Genomic DNA, 20,234 nt, shown 5'->3' with positions numbered 1-20,234 from the left:
CTGTCGGACTGTTAAATAAAGTGAGATAGCAGACTGTCGGGGTGTCAATGAAAGTGAGTTAGCAGACTGTCGGAGTGTTAAATAAAGTGAGATAGCAGACTGTCGGGCTGTTAAATAAAGTGAGATAGCAGACTGTCAGCTTGTCAAGGAAAGTGAGTTAGCAGACTGTCGGACTGTTAAATAAAGTGAGATAGCAGACTGTCGGGGTGTCAAGGAAAGTGAGTTAGCAGACTGTCGGAGCTGTTTGTCAAGGAAAGTGAGATAGCAGACTGTCGGACTGTTAAATAAGAGTGAGATAGCAGACTGTCGGGGTGTCAAGGAGAAAAGTGTGAGTTAGCAGACTGTCAGGGTGTCAAGGAAAGTGAGTTAGCAGACTGTCGGGGTGTCAAAGGAAAGTGAGTTAGCAGACTGTCGGGGTGTCAAGGAAAGTGAGTTAGCAGACTGTCGGGGTGTGAAGGAAAGTGAGTTAGCAGACTGTCGGGGTGTCAAGGAAAGTGAGTTAGCAGACTGTCGGAGTGTTAAATAAAGTGAGATAGCAGACTGTCGGGGTGTCAAGGAAAGTGAGTTAGCAGACTGTCGGGGTGTCAAGGAAAGTGAGTTAGCAGACTGTCGGGGTGTGAAGGAAAGTGAGTTAGCAGACTGTCGGGGTGTCAAGGAAAGTGAGTTAGCAGACTGTCGGGGTGTGAAGGAAAGTGAGTTAGCAGACTGTCGGGGTGTGAAGGAAAGTGAGTTAGCAGACTGTCGGGGTGTCAAGGAAAGTGAGTTAGCAGACTGTCGGGGTGTTAAGGAAAGTGAGTTAGCAGACTGTCGGGGTGTGAAGGAAAGTGAGTTAGCAGACTGTCGGACTGTTAAATAAAGTGAGATAGCAGACTGTCGGGGTGTCAAGGAAAGTGAGTTAGCAGACTGTCGGGGTGTGAAGGAAAGTGAGTTAGCAGACTGTCGGGGTGTGTCAAGGAAAGTGAGTTAGCAGACTGTCGGGGTGTGAAGGAAAGTGAGTTAGCAGACTGTCGGGGTGTCAAGGAAAGTGAGTTAGCAGACTGTCGGGGTGTCAAGGAAAGTGAGTTAGCAGACTGTCAGACTGTCGGGGTGTCAAGGAAAGTGAGTTAGCAGACTGTCGGGGTGTTAAATAAAGTGAGATAGCAGACTGTCGGGGTGTCAAGGAAAGTGAGTTAGCAGACTGTCGGGGTGTTAAATAAAGTGAGATAGCAGACTGTCGGGGTGTCAAGGGCTTGTCAAGGAAAGTGAGTTAGCAGACTGTCGGACTGTTAAATAAAGTGAGATAGCAGACTGTCGGGGTGTCAAGGAAAGTGAGTTAGCAGACTGTCGGAGTGTTAAATAAAGTGAGATAGCAGACTGTCGGGGTGTTAAATAAAGTGAGATAGCAGACTGTCAGGTTGTCAAGGAAAGTGAGATAGCAGACTGTCGGAGTGTTAAATAAAGTGAGATAGCAGACTGTCGGGGTGTGAAGGAAAGTGAGTTACAGACTGTCGGGGTGTGAAGGAAAGTGAGATAGCAGACTGTCGGGGTGTTGTCAAGGAAAGTGAGATAGCAGACTGTCGGGGTGTTAAAGGAAAGTGAGATAGCAGACTGTCGGGGTGTGTCAAGGAAAGTGAGTTAGCAGACTGTCGGGGTGTGAAGGTGAAAAGTGAGTTAGCAGACTGTCGGGGTGTCAAGGAAAGTGAGTTAGCAGACTGTCGGGGTGTGAAGGAAAGTGAGTTAGCAGACTGTCGGGGTGTCAAGGAAAGTGAGTTAGCAGACTGTCGGACTGTTAAAAATAAAGTGAGATAGCAGACTGTCGGGGTGTCAAGGAAAGTGAGTTAGCAGACTGTCGGGGTGTCAAGGAAAGTGAGAGCGCAGACTGTCGGGGTGTGAAGGAAAGTGAGTTAGCAGACTGTCGGGTGTCAAGGAAAGTGAGAGTAGCAGACTGTCGGGGTGTGAAGGAAAGTGAGTTAGCAGACTGTCGGGGTGTGAAGGAAAGTGAGTTAGCAGACTGTCGTCAAGGTGTGTGAAGGAAAGTGAGATAGCAGACTGTCGGACTGTTAAATAAAGTGAGTAGAGAAATAAAAGTGAGATTAGCAGACTGTCAAGGGTGTCAAAGCAGACTGTCAGGAGTGTTAAATAAAGTGAGATAGCAGACTGTCGGGGTGTTAAATAAAGTGAGTTAGCAGACTGTCGGGGTGTCAATAAAAGTGAGTTAGCAGGACTGTCAGGGCTGTCAAGGAAAGTGAGATAGCAGACTGTCGGGGTGTTAAATAAAGTGAGATAGCAGACTGTCGGGGTGTTAAAGTGAGTTAGCAGACTGTCAGGGGTGTGAGTTAGCAGACTGTTGGGGTGTGAAGGGTGTGAAGGAAAGTGAGTTAGCAGACTGTGGGTGTGTGAAAGGAAAGTGAGTTAGAAGACTGTTGGGGTGTTAAATAAAGTGAGTTAAAAGACTGTTGGGGTGTTAAATAATGTGAGTTAAAAGACTGTTGGGGAGTTAGAAGACTGTCGGGATATTACGATGATGCTGTGATGACTCGACAGTGCAGATCCTTGCTCCCTCTCTACTGCTGTATCTATTGTGTATGTCTATAACACTCACTCACTCACCCACTCCAGACGCTACAACATACATGCCGGTTATCAGATACTATAATGTATCAATCCCCTGTGAACTGAAACTGTTTGAAGCAACAGTTAAATCCAATCAATAGCTCTGAAATATTGGCGTAGGAAAACTTAAAATGACTGAACATATTCGTCAAACTTTCCAAAGAAAATTGCACCGTGTTCACAAAATTACTCCTCTATGCATGCTGTACTGCAGAGGACCCGCGAGGTCCGGGTTAGAATTGATCTTCAGTAACCCTTGGTTGTCGTAAGAGGCGACTAACGGGATCGGGTGGTCAGGCTCGCTGACTTGGTTGACACATGTCATCGGTTGACACATGTCATGTCATTACAGACCTCCGCCATATAGCTGGAATATTGCTGAGTGTGGCGTAAAACTAAACTCACTCACTCACTGTACTGCTGAGACTGGAAGTAAACATCATCGTATCATGCGTATACTAAATGCCATGTGACTTGACCAGGTGAACTACAGGAAATGAATAATCATTAAGCATTTTATACCATTTATTATTTGATAATTTATTTACTCCCTGAAATATTTACTTAGACTATCTGCACTGAGAGAGGGTTTGTTTATTTCGAAAGAAGAATGTTTCTTGAATTTATGGATGTCAACTTCTTTATTTTAGGAACAAGACGTTTCATACTCCTTCATCTCCCGATGAAACGTCGTGTCTCAAAATAAACAAGTTGACATCCATAAACTCTCGCCTCCATGTGTATTACTTCAAAATGCCATTCAAAGACTCAAGAATATTTCTCTTCTGATAAAATTGTCACCCTTTGTCGATCATTATTTATGAATTTTAGTAGAAATATTGCCACGATTGTATATTATATTGACCTCTGTTAACTCCGCATTAACTGTGTATTTAGCTTGGAGTGGGATATAGGGCGGTGGGGTAGCCTAGTGGTTAAAGCGTTCGCTCCTCACGCCGAAGGCCGAGGTTCGATTCCCCACATGGGTACAATTTGTGAAGCCCATTTCTGGTGTCCCCCGCCGTGATATTGCTAGAATATTGCTAAAAGCGGCGTAAAACCATACTCAGTCAGTCCGACAGTTGAGTGGGTTATAGTTCAGTTCGTCATGCCGTCACCGCCAGGTACGGGCAGCACCGGCTTTGTCATATCTGTGATAAAGATTATCTATGAGTGCGTGTATGATTCGACTATGTTTACACGATAAGTAGACATAGCGCCGTGTCCCATATCAAAAGTGACATACCTATACAGTGTCACGGTGTATATTTGGCAGTTACGATACCGAGGTTACTCTGTACCTTCTAGTCGACCTCGGCAACACTGAGTGGGAGTGTTGAAGTGTTGTGCAATTGTTCTCAATTGTTATCTTACACCTAATTGTTGTCTCAATAATCATATGTTCGGGATTAACAAAATGAATCACAAAATATAGCTGTACGTTGTGTCAAATAGAGTGAGTGAGTGAGAATGGTTTTACGACGCTTTTAGCAATATTTCAGGAATATCACGGCGGGGGACACCAGAAATGGGCTTCACACATTGTACCCATATGGGGAATCAAACCTCGTCTTCAGCGTGACGAGCGAACGCTTTACCCACAAGGCTACCACTCCGCCCTACTGTGAAATAGAAATAATGTGACACCTATATTTGTGTATTGAGAATGCACAACTCTGCGCCTCTCCAGCTCTAGGTGAATGTTCTTTAAGTCTTTGGTTTTTCGTCTTTTAGCAATTCCATTTTCAGACTGTTAGCGCTGGGAGAAGCAGCTGGCACACTTATCAGACACTAGGATCTGTTGACTTGTATTTCATGTTATTTGAATATATGAAATATTCTAACCTCAAATCTTATTATGTCTCGGATTTAAATGTGCATTCTGCTTAACACACAACACAAAAGTAATCGGTCAAAATTGAACCCATTCACAAAAACACTTGGATCAGGTGTCCCAGAACTACGTCACTTCCGGCTTTTCCTTCGGGAGCAGTGGGGTAGCCTAGTGGTGAAAGCGTTCGCTCGTCACGCCGAAGACCCGGGTTCGATTCCTCATATGGGTACAATGTGTGAAGCTAATTTCTAGTGTCCCTTGTAGTGATATTGCTGGAATACTGCTAAATGCGGCGTAAAACTAAACTCCTTCCCTCACTAATCCAGTATATTTTGACTTAAATAGCACGGACATATCACTATTGCTTTGTTTCAGAAACCAGTTTCATTTTGCTTATCACTTTGTTATTCCTCTGTCTCTTGAGAATATTTTGATTGGATGGTTATTTTAAACTTCATCTCATTTGAAAAAGATTTAAAAAACAAATCTGTACAATTTACAATGTGTGAAGCCAATTTCCAGTGTCCGCCGCAGTGTTATTACTGGAATGTTGCTTAAAATGGCGTAACTGACTAAACTCACTCACTCACTCAGTCACTGCTCACCACATTAGTATACCTAACTGTATGTAACAGGACCCTTTCATACAATATAGTGACATTGCCATCAGACAACACCAAGGGCGATGTGCGTGCTGATGTCCTGACTTAATGAATCCTTACAATTTATGTAATTAAATATTCACGTACGTCCTGGGAGACATATTTGATTGACGTATACCCGCCTGGCCTTGAAATTATGCCCAACGATATAGTCACTCGTGTAATACATGCCAACATTCTTCTGAGGGGGAAGTCTCAACAAGTCTACACACACTGAAATTGTCCAGTAGTTATATCAACTAGTGGAAAAAGATATTGACTTGTATTTATTGTATTACATGAAGATTACAAACAACATCACACTACATTAACATTACCATTTAAAGTACGTGTTAGGAAGTTCAAAAGATAATATACATTATACGTGTTGATACAACCCCTGTGACGGTACACATCAAAGGTTTCATTCACGTTATTTTTAGCGCTTGGTTTTTGTCTACGTCCCACCGACACGCGAAGCATTTTAGTGTTGCCGCTTATCAAGGGCAGGGATGTACTCAGTTTTATAGAAACTCGTGAGTTATAGAAAGGGGGCTGACATCATGGTACAACAGTTTTCAAGGGCATACAAATTGAACAGGTTAAATACTAGATGTAGCAATGTTGATACTTCAGAGGGAACCTTTCGATATATTTTGCCCAGGTTATTAAAGATGTAAATATTCAGTGTTTCGATGTCAAGTTGTGGGAACGATCTGATGCTATTGCAGAATAAATTATTCGCGTATATATTCATTTAAAAATTCTACATGCGAGGTTCAAATAGAAGGGATTAGAATCCTCTGGCACGGTACGAGTAAGTTAGTGAGTATTGTTTTACGCGCTTTTAGGATTATTCTAGTCTGTCATACAGACCCTGAAGCAAATATATCCAAGAAAGCCCACGCAAGTCTAGAAAATGTGGCAAGTCTAGAGACAGTCTCAGGGCTTCTTTTCATTATATCAATATTTTTTTAACTATGAACTTTTTTCTGTAAAATATGTTCATTTCAGAGACTAGTTGTTAGTCTAGGATTATTCCAGCAATATCACGACGTGAGACACCAAAAATATGCTCCACACATTGTACCCATGTGGGCTTGCCCATTGAACCTTCGGGTTCATTCGACTTCACGAGCTAACGCCTTCCCACTACTGGTACTGTCCCAATGTGTCCCCTGTCGTGATATTGACACATATGAGAAGGCGGACCTAAGTATACGAGACAGTGGGCTTGCCCAGTGGTTAAAGCCTTCGCTCGTCATTCCACAGGCTCGGATTCGATTCCCCACATTGGTACAATATGTGAAGCCCAGTTCTGGTGTCCCCTGTCGTGATATTGCTGGAATATTGCTTGCCCAGAAAGCGTTCACCCACCCACCCACCCAATGTGTGAAGCCCAGTTCTGGTGTCCCCTGTCGTGATATTGCTGGAATATTGCTGAGAGCGTCTAAGTTCAGCATGGGTTAAGCCAATATGTACGTCAATTGATGTTGTAATTGGTGTGAAATAAGACCTTAATATTTGAGGTACTCATTAAAGTTAATATGAATAACGAAATTTAATTAGGAAACAAACAAACTGGTGTTTGAAAACGTTGATGAATCGCATCCGGCCAAATTCCCGTCTTATCATTAAAAGAGATCGGCAAACATTCACACAGCTCTGCTTTCCCACGTTTATATGTTGAAATTACGACTTTTACATTTTACTAATCAATAAAATGATGAATATTTCAGTTTAAAACAACACACACCAACATTCACAGACGCCTGACGACACGTTTAAATGATTCTCTTGTTTTCTGTATCGACCTGATCCCTGTCACAAGGTCGATAGACGATATATTTAGGCCACGATTGTACTAGCGTGGGAACGTGTGGAGAGGGATGCAATACCACAGCGCTAAATCGCTTCGAGATGTATTGATTATCTTACACCACAAACGCCTGCTTAACATTTACAGTTCTGATAAATCAGGTATAAAATGCTGGATAGGTATGGGGGCGAAACGGGTGCGTGGGGATCGTGAAGTAGCTGAATCGACAACTCATGGGGATTGAACGGACGCTTCATTTTGTTTGAACATGTGCGCTCAACGATGCGTTTATGCTGTAGACTGACTGACTGACTGACTGAGTTTGGTTTTACGCCGCTTTTAGCAATATTCCAGCAACATCACGGCGGGGGACACCAGAAATGGGCTTCACACATTGTGCCCATGTGGGGATTCGAAAACGGGTCTTAGGCGTGACGAGCCAACGCTTCAACCATTAGGCTACCCCACCGCCCCTATGCTGTAGACACATGCTTCGAAGTGAAGAGTGAGTGAGTTAAATTTAGAGTCACATCGGCAATATTTCAGCCATATCATGACTAAAACAGGTAATACGATAACAATAGATAATATTAGAGTATAAATAAACAGTACAACAACTAGAATATTACAATTTGAGATATTAAAACTAGCATTTAATTAAAATTTATATGACTATTTGGGACAATACACTATAAAAACGGGCTATAGAACTCCAACAATTCACGTGAAGAACCGTAAGCACTACGTTGTTATATACGGACAGGCAGACAAACAGATATATTGAATAATCAAGGCACACAATGCACTAATTAAAGGCAATATTGCTGAAGGGGTCGTTGTCGGCACGGGTACTACAAATGTGTTCCCGTGGTACTTTTATGTTTACAGAAAAGTACCCAAGCCAAAATCAGAATACCGAAACGTACCGTAGGACGAGTCCGTATTGAGTCTTTTTCTTGATCAGAACTGTCATGCTGTTGCATTAGATACTTTCGACTGCGTTATGTAAGAAACAAACATACACAGTAACGAATATTTCACGATACACAACACCGCTTGCAATCAGTTGAACGGGAACAACATCATACGGTTTCGTTTTAAGAGTGAAGAAGATGGTACGTTTCTGTATTCGACTTTGTTTAAGGTACGTTTCTGAATACAAAATCAGAATAGGGAATGGGGTACGTATCTGTGTCGACAACGACCTCTTCAGCGGTAATATCCTGCACATCAAAGTATTCATATACTCATGCCAATAATGGTTGTCACCCCCTCCCCACCCCAACCCCCAACCCCTCTCCAATTAAGAAAATTGAAGGGGGTGACAACCATTATTGGCATGTGTATATTATATCAGTATTTTCGTTTTTCTAGTTGCTAAAAATATAAGCCATATAGAGCCCAATATTTTGTGTAGAGTGTTGATTTCATGCGTTGGATAGATTTTTCAGGTGTTGTACAGGCGGTCAGAGGTAAACGCATAATGCGTTGTTAGATGAGAGAAGTAGTCACATAGCATCAATCCATGGTACAAATGTTCTGTAAACTTCTTACTTTTGTTCAGACAAAATTCACAATGTCTTTTATCACTCTTCTACACCTAGTTTGTTTACACATTCCACTACAAGGCCTGTTTGTTGCCACAGGACTTGTAACAGATAACAAAAACTTGAATCATGGTTTATATTGTCACTGCCGGGTCTTAGCACTAGAGTAAGTGAGTGGGTGAGTGAGTGAGTGAGGTTTTACACCGCTTTAAGCAAAATCATGACGTGGGGCACCAGAAATTGGCTTCACACAGTGTGTCTATGCGGGGAATCGAACCTTGGTGTTTAGCTTGACGAGCGAAAGCTTTAATTAACCACTAGGCTACCCCAGCGCTCCTCTTAGGAGGCAATATATAGAAGGATATAAGACCCCGGCAGTGACAATATATACCTCGATGCCACTTTTCTTCGTTGCAACCCCCCTGGGTTAGACTAACAACTAGTCTCTGAAATGAACATATTTCACAGAAAAAAGGATCATAGTGAAAAAAAAAAAATATAATAAAAAGGAGCCCTGAGACTTTCTTCATTTTCAGAAGCTGTGGAAATCTAGACATTTTCTAGACTTGCGTGGGATTTCTTGGATATACAGTACAACAATATATACCTCGATGCCACTTTTCTTCGTTGCAACCCCCCTGGGTTAGACTAACAACTAGTCTCTGAAATGAACATATTTTACAGAAAAGAAGGATCATAGTGGAAAATACCCAAAATATAATAAAAAGGAGCCCTGAGACTTTCTTCATTTTCAGAAGCTGTGGAAATCTAGACATTTTCTAGACTTGCGTGGATTTCTTGGATATACAGTACAACCAGAAATTATTGAGAATTTAAATATTGTATTTTTAAAAAAATTCACTCATTACTCATGTATTAAATGTGAATATTATCAGAACATAACTCCAGATTCAAAGACATGTACAAGTGAACAGTTAGTATTTTGTCAAGTCACCATGGGCAGCAATGCAGGCTTCAATGCGGCGGGGCATACTACTGATCAAAGAAGTTAGAAAGTCGTGGTCCATGCTGTCCCAATATCGGACCACCTCTTCTTTCATTTCAGCAATATATGTAAGATTTTTGTTATTGACACTTTCCTCCATAGGTCCCCAAACATTTTCTATTGGATTTAGGTCAGGGCTATAGCTTGGCCAATCTAATAATGTCATATTTTGGGTCCGAAACCAGGCCTGTGAATGCTTTGAACAATGGTCTGGGTTGTTGTCCTGCTGGAAAATCCAAAAATTTACATAGAACACATGAGCAGATGGAAGTAAATGTCCCTCGAGAATATCTGTGTACCGCTCACTGTTCATATTCCCTTCAAATACACGGAGGGGCGTTGCCCCTAACACAGATATGCCACCCCATACGTTAAATTTCGGACTGTACTTTGGGCGCTGATACAAAAGTTTGGTCCAGAATTTCAGTGTATTAGGAAACAGCCACACAGAGCTTTCATCTGAGAAAATCACATTGTCCCAGTTAAAATGTCTATGCTGTAAGCACCAGTTCAACCTTCGCTCCTTTTGCTCAGGTTTCATGATCGGTGATGGAATTCCTCGACTTTTCTGCCAACCCATTGCATGCAGCTCAGTTCTAATTGTCTCCTTACAGACAGCCACAGTTCCTCTATCAGTCATATCCAGCCTTAAGTTTTCTAAACTCCTTCGTTTGTTTTTAGAAACAAAAATACAAAGCCGCCTCCTGTCAACGGCAGTCAATTTTCTGGGCCTACCTGCGCCTCCCTGGTGCTCAATGCCATATCCATTTGCAATATTTTTCAGAACACGATAAACAGTGGACGGATGCCTGTTCTACTTGAAATCACTTTAGCTGATCTGATGTCCTTGTAATAATACACTAAAATTAACTTCGTCTTCTCTAAATCATCCATACTGAGGATCACTGAAAATGTCGTCTGCTAGCAAGTAAACAAAGGGGGATAACTCTTCACAAACTAATGAAAAAGGATTAACGGAGTTGTCTCTCTTGAATGAAACCAAGCACTTGATAGCTGGTCAAGGTTGTTTATACTAGAAATCCAATTAAACATATTCCTAAAATTCTCAATAATTTCTGGTCATACTATATTTGCTTAAGGGTCTGTATGACAGACTACCCCCTGGGTATGTTGGCGGATATGATCTAACATTGAGTGGTGTATTATGAATGCCAGTTTGAGATATCGTATGAAAAAGCCTTTACCGAAATTCGCAGAGATAATTGAAAAGCACCGCTATTTTACAGCTAACAAGGGTTGTTATTAAGTCGACATATTGTTTTGGGTACTGTATCGATGAGTTCATGTGCTGCCCAGTCGCCAACTCCACCACTATCAGATGGAGAGATCTCCGTCCAACAAACGAGACAGAAACCTATGATCGCTTGTTCGAATCTGAAATTGGTATTCATGATGTTCCTGGTTTTGTCAGTACCATACTCACACGGGTTGGCACCAAAACTATTTTACTCAAATACTAGTATTGCTACAACACCGTTAAACAAACTCCACCAAGTATTGCATGTGTGTGCGTTCGTGTGTGTATGTATGTGTGTGCATGCCATATACAACAGTTGAGGGCATCCAAAATATATTGTCCAACATGTTCTTTCTTGTCCCTTCCCTCTTGTAAAACTGCTGGTGCCTGTCTACAAGAATCACATACTACTCTAAGTCTTTTTATTACCCATATAGGAACTAGGACACAGAGGTGTATTTGTCCTGTAAGTCCCCAGGGAAGTTACACCTTTCGGTGAACGTTGATTGGCTGATTCCAGCCAATGAAATGAAGCCGCGTCACAGGCGTATCGTGGGTTTATATTATGGGCCTACCTGTGGGCAACGTCCAACACACAGCCTTATATCTTTGATATGAAACAGAATCTTTGAATACACGATGACTTTTAAAAAGAATGATAATCTAATAGTGATACAAAATGACATTTACAATGTTTTACCATGGTCGTTTCATTGTAGTCACTTTGAACTGGGGTGGTACAGTGGACCAGTTGTTAAAGCGTTCGCTCGTCACGCGGAAGACACGGGTTCGAATCCAAAAATGGGTACAATGTGCGAAGCCCATTTCCTGGTGTCCCCTTTCGGAATATTGCAAAAAGCGGTGTAAACTATACTCATTCATTTACTCGAATGCTTGCTCCTTATAGAAACTTTAGGCAACGTCTGATTGAATGACTTCATTGTCCCTTCATCTAGACTTGAGATACTATGTGACGTTTAACCCATGGCACTGCCCCGCGTGGCACCGCAGACAACGACTGATTGAATTACGTTGTCGGTTTATGTAGATAAAAATGTAATTGATATTTACTATATCCAGCAGTCGGACTGATACTTTCGAAATGTCAGTCACGTAATAAGATAAAGCATTCAAATGCGATACATGAGATGATACCAAAGACGAGTCGTGTTACATCACTAGGTTCCGCTCGCACTTAACTAATAAAACTGTTATCGTGTTTCAAGAAATACGATTTTTTGTAAGACACCGTAGACATAATTAAAGTACTCTAGATGTAGATTGCAAATTGCACACATACACATCCTGGGCCTAGATTTTCGAAGCTCTCTTAGCGCTAAGATAGTCGTAAGTTAGTGTTAATGAATGGCACTTACGACTATCTTAGCGCTAAGAGAGCTTCGAAAATCTAGGCCCTGGAGTGTAAAGAATGTTGTCTCCTTGTAATCTGTTCATGTACATGTTTCAGGAAATTAGGCAAAACTCTACCTCTCTCTACATTTCCATCTCGCATATCCTATAAAGAAGCAAATGAACAATGGAACAACAAGCGTTACAACAAGTTATACACAGTAAAATGTGCAAATCAGTTCCCTTGGAGGCATCAGTGATCTATCGGTGCATCATATGTTCGGTCCCCGCAACCTGCTGCGCAGCAGACCCTGGGAACCAGACTGCTGTCAGACCGGTTCTTTAAGTTGCCAGTGTTGTTGTTTGTTTAACTCCGCACTCAGCAATATTCCAGCTATACGACGGTCGTCTGTAAATAATCTTGACCAGAAAATCCAGTGATTGACACAATGAGCATCGATCTTCGCAATTGGGATACGATGACATGTGTCAACCAAGTCAGCGATCCTCAACCCCCGATCCTGTTCGTCGCCCCTCACAACAAGTATAGGTTTGCTGAAGACCACCCCCCACCCACCCCCACCCCCGTTTTGTGCAGATACAAATGTATATCGTCATCCATTTGTGTCAAGATCGTTTAGTTAAGAGTCAAATCGGGTTTCAATCGACTTGCAGAAATAACAATAAAGAATTGGTAGGTGTCATGGGTGGTGCTCGATAGGCCAATCATCCATAATTATGTTTACATTACGTTTTAATCGGTTGCATGCGATGGTAGCGTAGCGATCGGCAAAGCAGGCGGGTAGGGTGCATCAAAGTGTCCGGCCTTGTCATGATGTATTGTACTGTGAAGCATTTCGAGTCGGGGGTCATCTCAAAAACAATATTTTTTAATCTTGAATGTCGCCAGTCACGCATCTGTCAACGTCGAACTCATCTGGCCCATGTCAATCGACGACGTCGGTTTTGAAGAGTCACATGCACTCCACAATAGGGTCAACGTGCTCGAATACGACGTTCTCTTAGTCGGCGGTACACTGCACGTCGACTGATACGGTGTCCTGGTGCCGTCGCTGCCGTTGACGTCCCGTTACAAAACGATTTCTCAGATGAATTGTCCGGATGTGGTCAACCACTCCTAGGCCGGTCTGACGAATTGCCTGTTTGTCTTAGTCGTTGCATCAGTTTGATGACAGTTGTTCGTGTGCAGCCGAAGGTTCTGGCAATGACGGTGTGGTTAGCTCCTTGTTCGGCCATTCTGACAGCTCTCTCTATCTTTCGATTTGCCTATTTTTGTGTGTGTTCTTTTCACTTCTGCCTTGCTCACATGTCGAGTAGGCTGTTTTCTACCGTCAATATGCACGTGCATTTCGTGATACATCAGAAAAAGTCGTTTTGGATTTTTTGCGACGTTTAGGCGATTCGTTAACTTGTTTCGCCGTTTGGTCTGTAAGTGTCTGACATGTCTCTTTATGGTTTTATCACTTCATTTCTATTTTTGTGAATTTTATGTAATATTTTGCGGTGTGTAGTTTCTTTTGAACACTAGTTTACTTTGTCTAATACAAAGTCTACTTTGTCTGACCTAACATGAAGGACATGACTGTACACAAAATTACAATCTCGGCATGTCTGAGCATACGACCAGGCACAGACAGTTAATCACTTGACGGCCTTACATACGACCAGGCACAGACAGTTAATCACTTGACGGCCTTACATGTGACAAGGTTGTGAGGTGGTTGAAGCACACTTCCTGTTTGAGGCACGGGTCACGAGATAAGACGGATTAGAAGTCTTACTTCTTGCGTAAGAACTTTCAACAGGTCACCAATCCCGGTAGCTGAACAGAATCAGTATTTGTATCTGTTTACCGCCCGGTAAAAGAATCCCCACAAACAAAGCGCAAATGTATGTTTCGCTAGAATCTAAACACAACTAAATATTGCAAAACGTAATGAAAATAGTGTTCATACTTGTAAGGATGTTGAAATGAGTACTTAGGTTCCTTGTCCGAAATACATACTTACAGTCTCTCCCACACAGGGGTTCAATACTAGTGTTGGGAATTGGTTAAAATCTCATAATTGATGATTGGTTCATTACCACCGATCAATCATCGAAAATAATTGGTTAGCGTCACTTATGAAATTTGTTAATGCACAAAAATAAGGAAAAAAACATGTAGTTAATTTGGGGTGTTTTGGCTAAATTTCACATCTTTAAAGGATGACTAGTATGTTAGGAACAAAACTTTCTTGGTGTCTTTAAGATAAATTTAATCATGACTTGGAACGAGCTTGTAATGCTTATGAAATGTAACAGACAAAACCAACCTTGTGAAAAATATTGTTAATGAAAACAAGTGTTCCAGAATTGTTTGTGTTCTATTATGAAAAAACATGATCGATTGCTTGGTCGTTTAGTCACTGCGACCAATCTTCGATTATTTCAATTAATCGGACCACCACTATCAATACCCCTTGAGGTGGGCTAGTGATTAAGTGTTCGCTCTTCATGCTGAGGATTTCCCGGTTCCATTCCCACATGGGTACAATGTGTGATACACATCTTGGTGTCCACCGCTATGATAATGCTGATTATTTCTCAAAGCGGCGTAAATACATACTTCCTCACCCTCTGACCACTGAAACTAATGGTAAACGTGGATAATAAAAATCAGCACCTCTTAGGATATCGGGCTAAAAATTCAGCCCGCGCCCCGCACATATTATGCGATTTTGCTGGAATGATTAAACCCTATTCACTCACTCACGTAACCCTTGTTGACTTTAGTAAATGCTGTCGCTGCGTTAACGTCTGTGTTTGTGTACCCAGCTGTTCACGACTCACACATTATACCTCCCTACAGGGTGTCGTTGTACGAACGAGCCTTAGTGCTACAGCTGTCGTAAGTCAGAGTTAAGGTATGGGAGTTACGATCATCTTAGCCCTAAGGTCGCTTTGTACAACGGCACCCTTTCCGTCTTCGTTCACATTAGCTTAAGTCACTGCTTGATACAGGCTAAATCACCTGCATGTGTGGTGGTGAATTAATGCTCTGTTTACATATCTTCAGTGTCTAAAATTTGACAGTTCACAAATTACAAACTTACCTCACGTTAAACCAACATAACACTTGTTCAGTTGATCTTACACAAAAATCTAAAATCTACAATATCATTTTTATATATTTCCACATCAAACACTCATTTCTAGACAGGGGATCCCCTTTACTATTTTATGACACATCACACGAATTTGTGTTTACATGGCAACAGATACTATCAAAATCCAGAACAGATAATATATTATTTAAGAACATGTTTTAACTGCTGGTCGGCAATAATGACTACTATTTCAACTGTTTCCTGAGATTCATTCTTCCATATAGATATTTTCCAGTACCTCCACGTCCCGGTGGAACATACAACGTTCTTGTGCCACAAGTCTGTCTCACAGACCCTGGATCATGTTTTCCCCTCTCTGTGATATCCGAATCAAGCAAGTCATTTACCAAACATTAAGAATCTAATTCTCCCGTCTCACTCCTTTTCTTTTTCAATTTACACGGATGTTTTTTTTAATGCAGTTAAATATGTTAAAACAAAACGCATTAGTGTAGTTCATCAGAAGAATAGATATGCCTATTTGGGATACGATGACATGTGTCAACCAAATAAGCGAACCTGACCACCCAATCTCGTTAGTCGCAGCTCACGTTAAGCAGGAACCCGGCACCTCACGGTATCTTGGTGAGGTACCAATACTTCATACGTAAACACAAGGGCGTTCGTGATACTTAGAAATAAAGGTGAGTGGTTCTTAACCCTTTCCTATCTAAGTCCTTGGGAACAAGGTAACATATAAACAGAAACTACTCATGTGAGGTAGACAATGAAATACGACAATGAAACATCAAGAACCTGAAGCATAATTAACACAAGCACAATCATTTGATCTACTCTGTCATATCAACAGTTACTATATTACTCTTTCATGGCTTAAATGTGTACTCCCGTCACATACTATCCTCGACCTTCGACGTTTATAGTCGTGTCAGTTAGGGCTGGGACGGGTCCAAATTTTCTACCCGGTACCCCACCCCCTATTACCCAACCCTACCCTGATACCCGTTATGTTAATTCCTGACATCAAATTTGTAAGAAATGGCAATATACATGTATTCTTCAGCTCGGAGGCTATAATTTCGAGTTTATTCAATATCTTATCCAGGTATTATGTTAAAAACAGAATAGAATTATATGTCTAAATCTTCAAAGAGAATACAACCTTTTACTCATGAAAGAATAACATATTACATTGTTTAATCTATTAGTCACATAATCATAACGGGTCCGGGTATTGAGACGGGTAGCCGGGTCCAACTCATTACCCACCCGTCCCGGGTATCCGGGCTACCCGTCCCAGCCCTAGTGTCAGTGTGGTGATGCTAGGGCCTCCTATTACCAGTAGGTCTAATTTTGTGCAAAGATTTGGACACAGTAGCTTCATCGATACCACTGTGGTATAATTTCACTCGTATGAAGGCACTTAAATAAGGATTCTTGGTCTTGCCAACATTTTCTGTTATCAACAGGCACAAAACTCCAGAAAAGCCTTTCACTAAAGACTGACACAGGAGGTTAAATTCCTCCATCTTGGATTGAGATTTCAAATAATCAGGGGAGATAACTACGAATGCATTTTTGCTGTTTGAAATGCCTTTCAATATAGCGTCAAGTTCCACATCGCCGGGATCAGTATCTCGCTCTGGCACAAACACAGTGACCCCATCGTTTTCGAGGCTGGGTAGCAGATTATCTTTGACCCACACAATCACATCATCACTCACCGAGATATAGATATCGTTTTCTTTCGCGGGCTGTATTCTCGGACGCCATTTCCGCCATTTTGGACTGACGTAGTAATGAACCAAAACCAGAATTTCAAAGCGAAACACATGTGATAAAATTGTGGAAACGATTACAATGACAGCCAGTGTTCCAAGTACTGCACCAATGATGACAGGAGCTGGGTCATCTGGTGCGCAAATGTCCAAATACGCTCGAAGAGAAATATACGTTTCTGTGTCCTCTAAAACGCATGTAGAATTGGTTCCGTTGATTTTCTTGATATTCTTCCAGTCAATCATCCAACCGAGGTCGCACTTGCAGATGACGTCATCAAGCTGTATTTTGATCACCGACTGAGGGAAGAGTTGAATTTCCTTGGGTAAAGTCCTTATTTTGTTTCTTTCCAAATTAATGTTTGTTGCATTTATCAACTGTTGGACAGCCTGTGCAGTTATTGTGGTTATGACATTATTGGAAGGTCAAGACTCTTCACACGGGGCAGGTAGGGTCTGTTGTCCAGAACAGATATTGAGTTACCTGAGAGGTCAAGAACCAGCGAGAGGCCACTGATGTCGGGAAGATCAAACGGAAGTTCGGTGAGACCAGCGTTGACACAGTCTACGAAAATATTCAAAACAGATGGCTGGCCTGTACACGTACAGACACTGGGACAGAACTCAGTAAGGTTACAGACCAATTTATCGGGTTCCATGTTAATAATAATATCCCCTCGATATTCAGGGGGATTTTCGCATCTGACGCCGAAGTAATCTCGGCCGTCGATCGCCTTGTAGTGTTTCTGAGCTAACCTCACAAAAGAGTACAACAAACAGTCACAGTTCCAGTGATTGTCCCTGATGTCGAACCCCCAGTCTGACAGGAGACCCAGACTAGAGATGTTGCCAAGGCCGAGCTGTTCCCAGTCAGGGAACTTTGTGAAGTTGTTGTATTGCAAGTCCACCATCCCTGGTCCCCGATGCTCAAAAACCTCCGTTTTTAATTTAACGTTGTTGACAAATTCCCTCAGGTTGTTATTGTTCACATTCATTTCACAAAAAGAGTAAATATTCAAATTGGAAATGTCAAAAGTTTCCAGTTCGTTGTCCGACAGATCTATACTCTTCAATCTGGGAAGGTGAGTTCCTATAGTTCCGACCTCCATGGTATGAATATTATTTTGGGACAGGTCGAGAATCCTTAGGCTGGTCAAACCCTCAAATGTGTGCCGGTTTAAACTTGAAATGAGATTCCTTTCCAATTTCAGCTCGTCAAGTTTGCCCAAGCAGGAAATGCCTTGGATATCTACGATCATGTTTCCTGAAAGATCTAATCTTCGCATATTAGGATATGCACAAACATTGCTTGGTATGAACACCAATCCGCCATTATTATGTTGCAGAAAAGAGTTCTTCACCTTGTTACCTACAACGACAGCGACACCTAGCGACATATACTCCAGCAGAAGCGGACGTAATTCCAAGATGAGATTGGACCTGCAATTACAACACGCGTCTGTTTCTATTTGGTCGTCCCTCCATTTACTGTCACAGGAGCGGCAGTCGCACATGACGCCGTCCTTCTCTTTCTGTGTGAGGTTACATGGCACATGGTCTTCAAATGCTTGTCCAAACCACGTGTCGCACACTAGACATAGAATGGAGATGGACCACAGGAGCATGATGAAGAAGACTCCAGCTCGAACATAGGTGTTTCCACTCCAGCAGGCGCCCCTTGAGCTTCTGCCAGCTACACCCCAGCTCTGTCATTTCTAAGTCCCCCCAATGCGGGCTGCAACTCGCATATAGATAAGAGGTAGACATTTGAAGTTCCTGTTTCGCATTCAGGGTACCCTAACTTATGTAGGTCGGGTGAGATTAACAACTGGTTTCACTGTAAACGTTTAACTGTAAACCTCATACCACGTGCAGTGGATTTGACTGAGAGATTATCTCGAGTTTTGCATGCATCAAAGAGAGACGTGATTGTAGCTTCTGACATATGCAGTCTTCATGCATTTCGAAATAAGTAGAAGATCCCGGTTTCTCTGTCCCGACTTGTCATTGGGTGGTTTGGTTAGATCTCCACCTGCAGCAGTTTGGGCTGGGACGGATAACCCGGATACCCGGGCGACGGGTGGGTAATGATTTGGACCCGGGTACCCGTCTCAATACCCGGACCCGTTATGATCATGTGACTAATAGATTAAACAATGTAATATGTTATTCTTTCATGATCAAAAAGTTGTATTGTCTTTGAAGATTTATACATAATTGACCGTCACCTAATTTGAAAATAATACCTGGATAAGATATTGAAAAACTCGAAATTTTAGCGTCTGAGCTGAAGAATATATTGCCCTTTCTTACAAATTTGACGTCAGGAATTAACATAACGGGTATCGAGTAGGGTAGGGTAATATGGGGTGGGGTACCTGGGTAGAAATATTTGGACCCGTCCCAGCCCTAGCATCAGTGTCTGTTGGTCACTCTAGGCGACAGCCGAGACTCGGGTGGTCTAGCCAAGTGGGTGTTGATTGCGTGTCATCCTAACCACTTAAAGGTCCTAACGTCTCTCATAATATCAATCACTGGACTGTCTGGTCCAGTAAAACAAACAACATCCTCTATTCCTCATTTTCTTATTCAGTGCTGATGAACACGCCTCATCAAGACTCATGATCTGACGTTATGCGTAAATCAACATATATCTCTATGACATAATAGTAAACAATATATAACCCTTTAATGAAATACGTCCAGATCAACATGTGCATACATTCCCCGTGAGGTATTACGTACTGACGACCACACATCCTCGTGACGTAGTACGTCCTGACAACAACACATCCCCGTGACGTAGTACGTCCTGACGACCACACATACCCCGTGACATAGTACGTCCTGACGACCACACATCCCCCGTGACATAGTACGTCCTGATCAACATACATCCCCTGTGACGTAGTACGTCCTGATCAACATACACCCCCGTGACATAGTACGTCCTGACGACAACACATCCCCCGTGACGGAGTACGTCCTGATCAACACACATCCCCCGTGACATAGAACGACCTGACGACCACACCCCCGTGACATAGTACGTCCTGATCAACACACATCCCCCGTGACGGAGTATGTCCTGATCAACACACATTCCTCGTGACGGAGTACGTCCTGACGACCACTCATCCCCCGTGACATAGTACGTCCTGATCAACACACATCCCCGTGACGGAGTACGTCCTGATCAACACACATCCCCGTGACGGAGTACGTCCTGATCAACGCACATTCCTCGTGACGGAGTACGTCCCGATCAACACACATCC

At 42.3% G+C, this 20,234-nt stretch overlaps 1 protein-coding gene across 1 annotated transcript; it reads right to left on the bottom strand.

Annotated features, from left to right (window-relative positions):
• Window positions 1-16,500: 16,500 nt before the first annotated feature.
• Window positions 16,501-19,189, bottom strand: LOC124269011 (slit homolog 2 protein-like). The gene is given in 2 exon segments (XM_046704041.1): window positions 16,501-17,378; window positions 17,381-19,189. Coding segments are annotated over 2 exon segments (2,079 nt in total). The 5' UTR covers window positions 18,582-19,189.
• Between the last annotated feature and the right edge of the window lie 1,045 nt (window positions 19,190-20,234).

This window comes from Haliotis rubra, unplaced genomic scaffold (assembly GCF_003918875.1).
Source record: "Haliotis rubra isolate DU_JTF1 unplaced genomic scaffold, ASM391887v1 Scf141, whole genome shotgun sequence".
In the NCBI taxonomy this organism is placed as follows: Eukaryota; Metazoa; Mollusca; class Gastropoda; order Lepetellida; family Haliotidae; genus Haliotis; species Haliotis rubra.
Note: the sequence above shows the minus strand (reverse complement) of the source record. Positions and strands in the feature narration are given on the sequence as shown.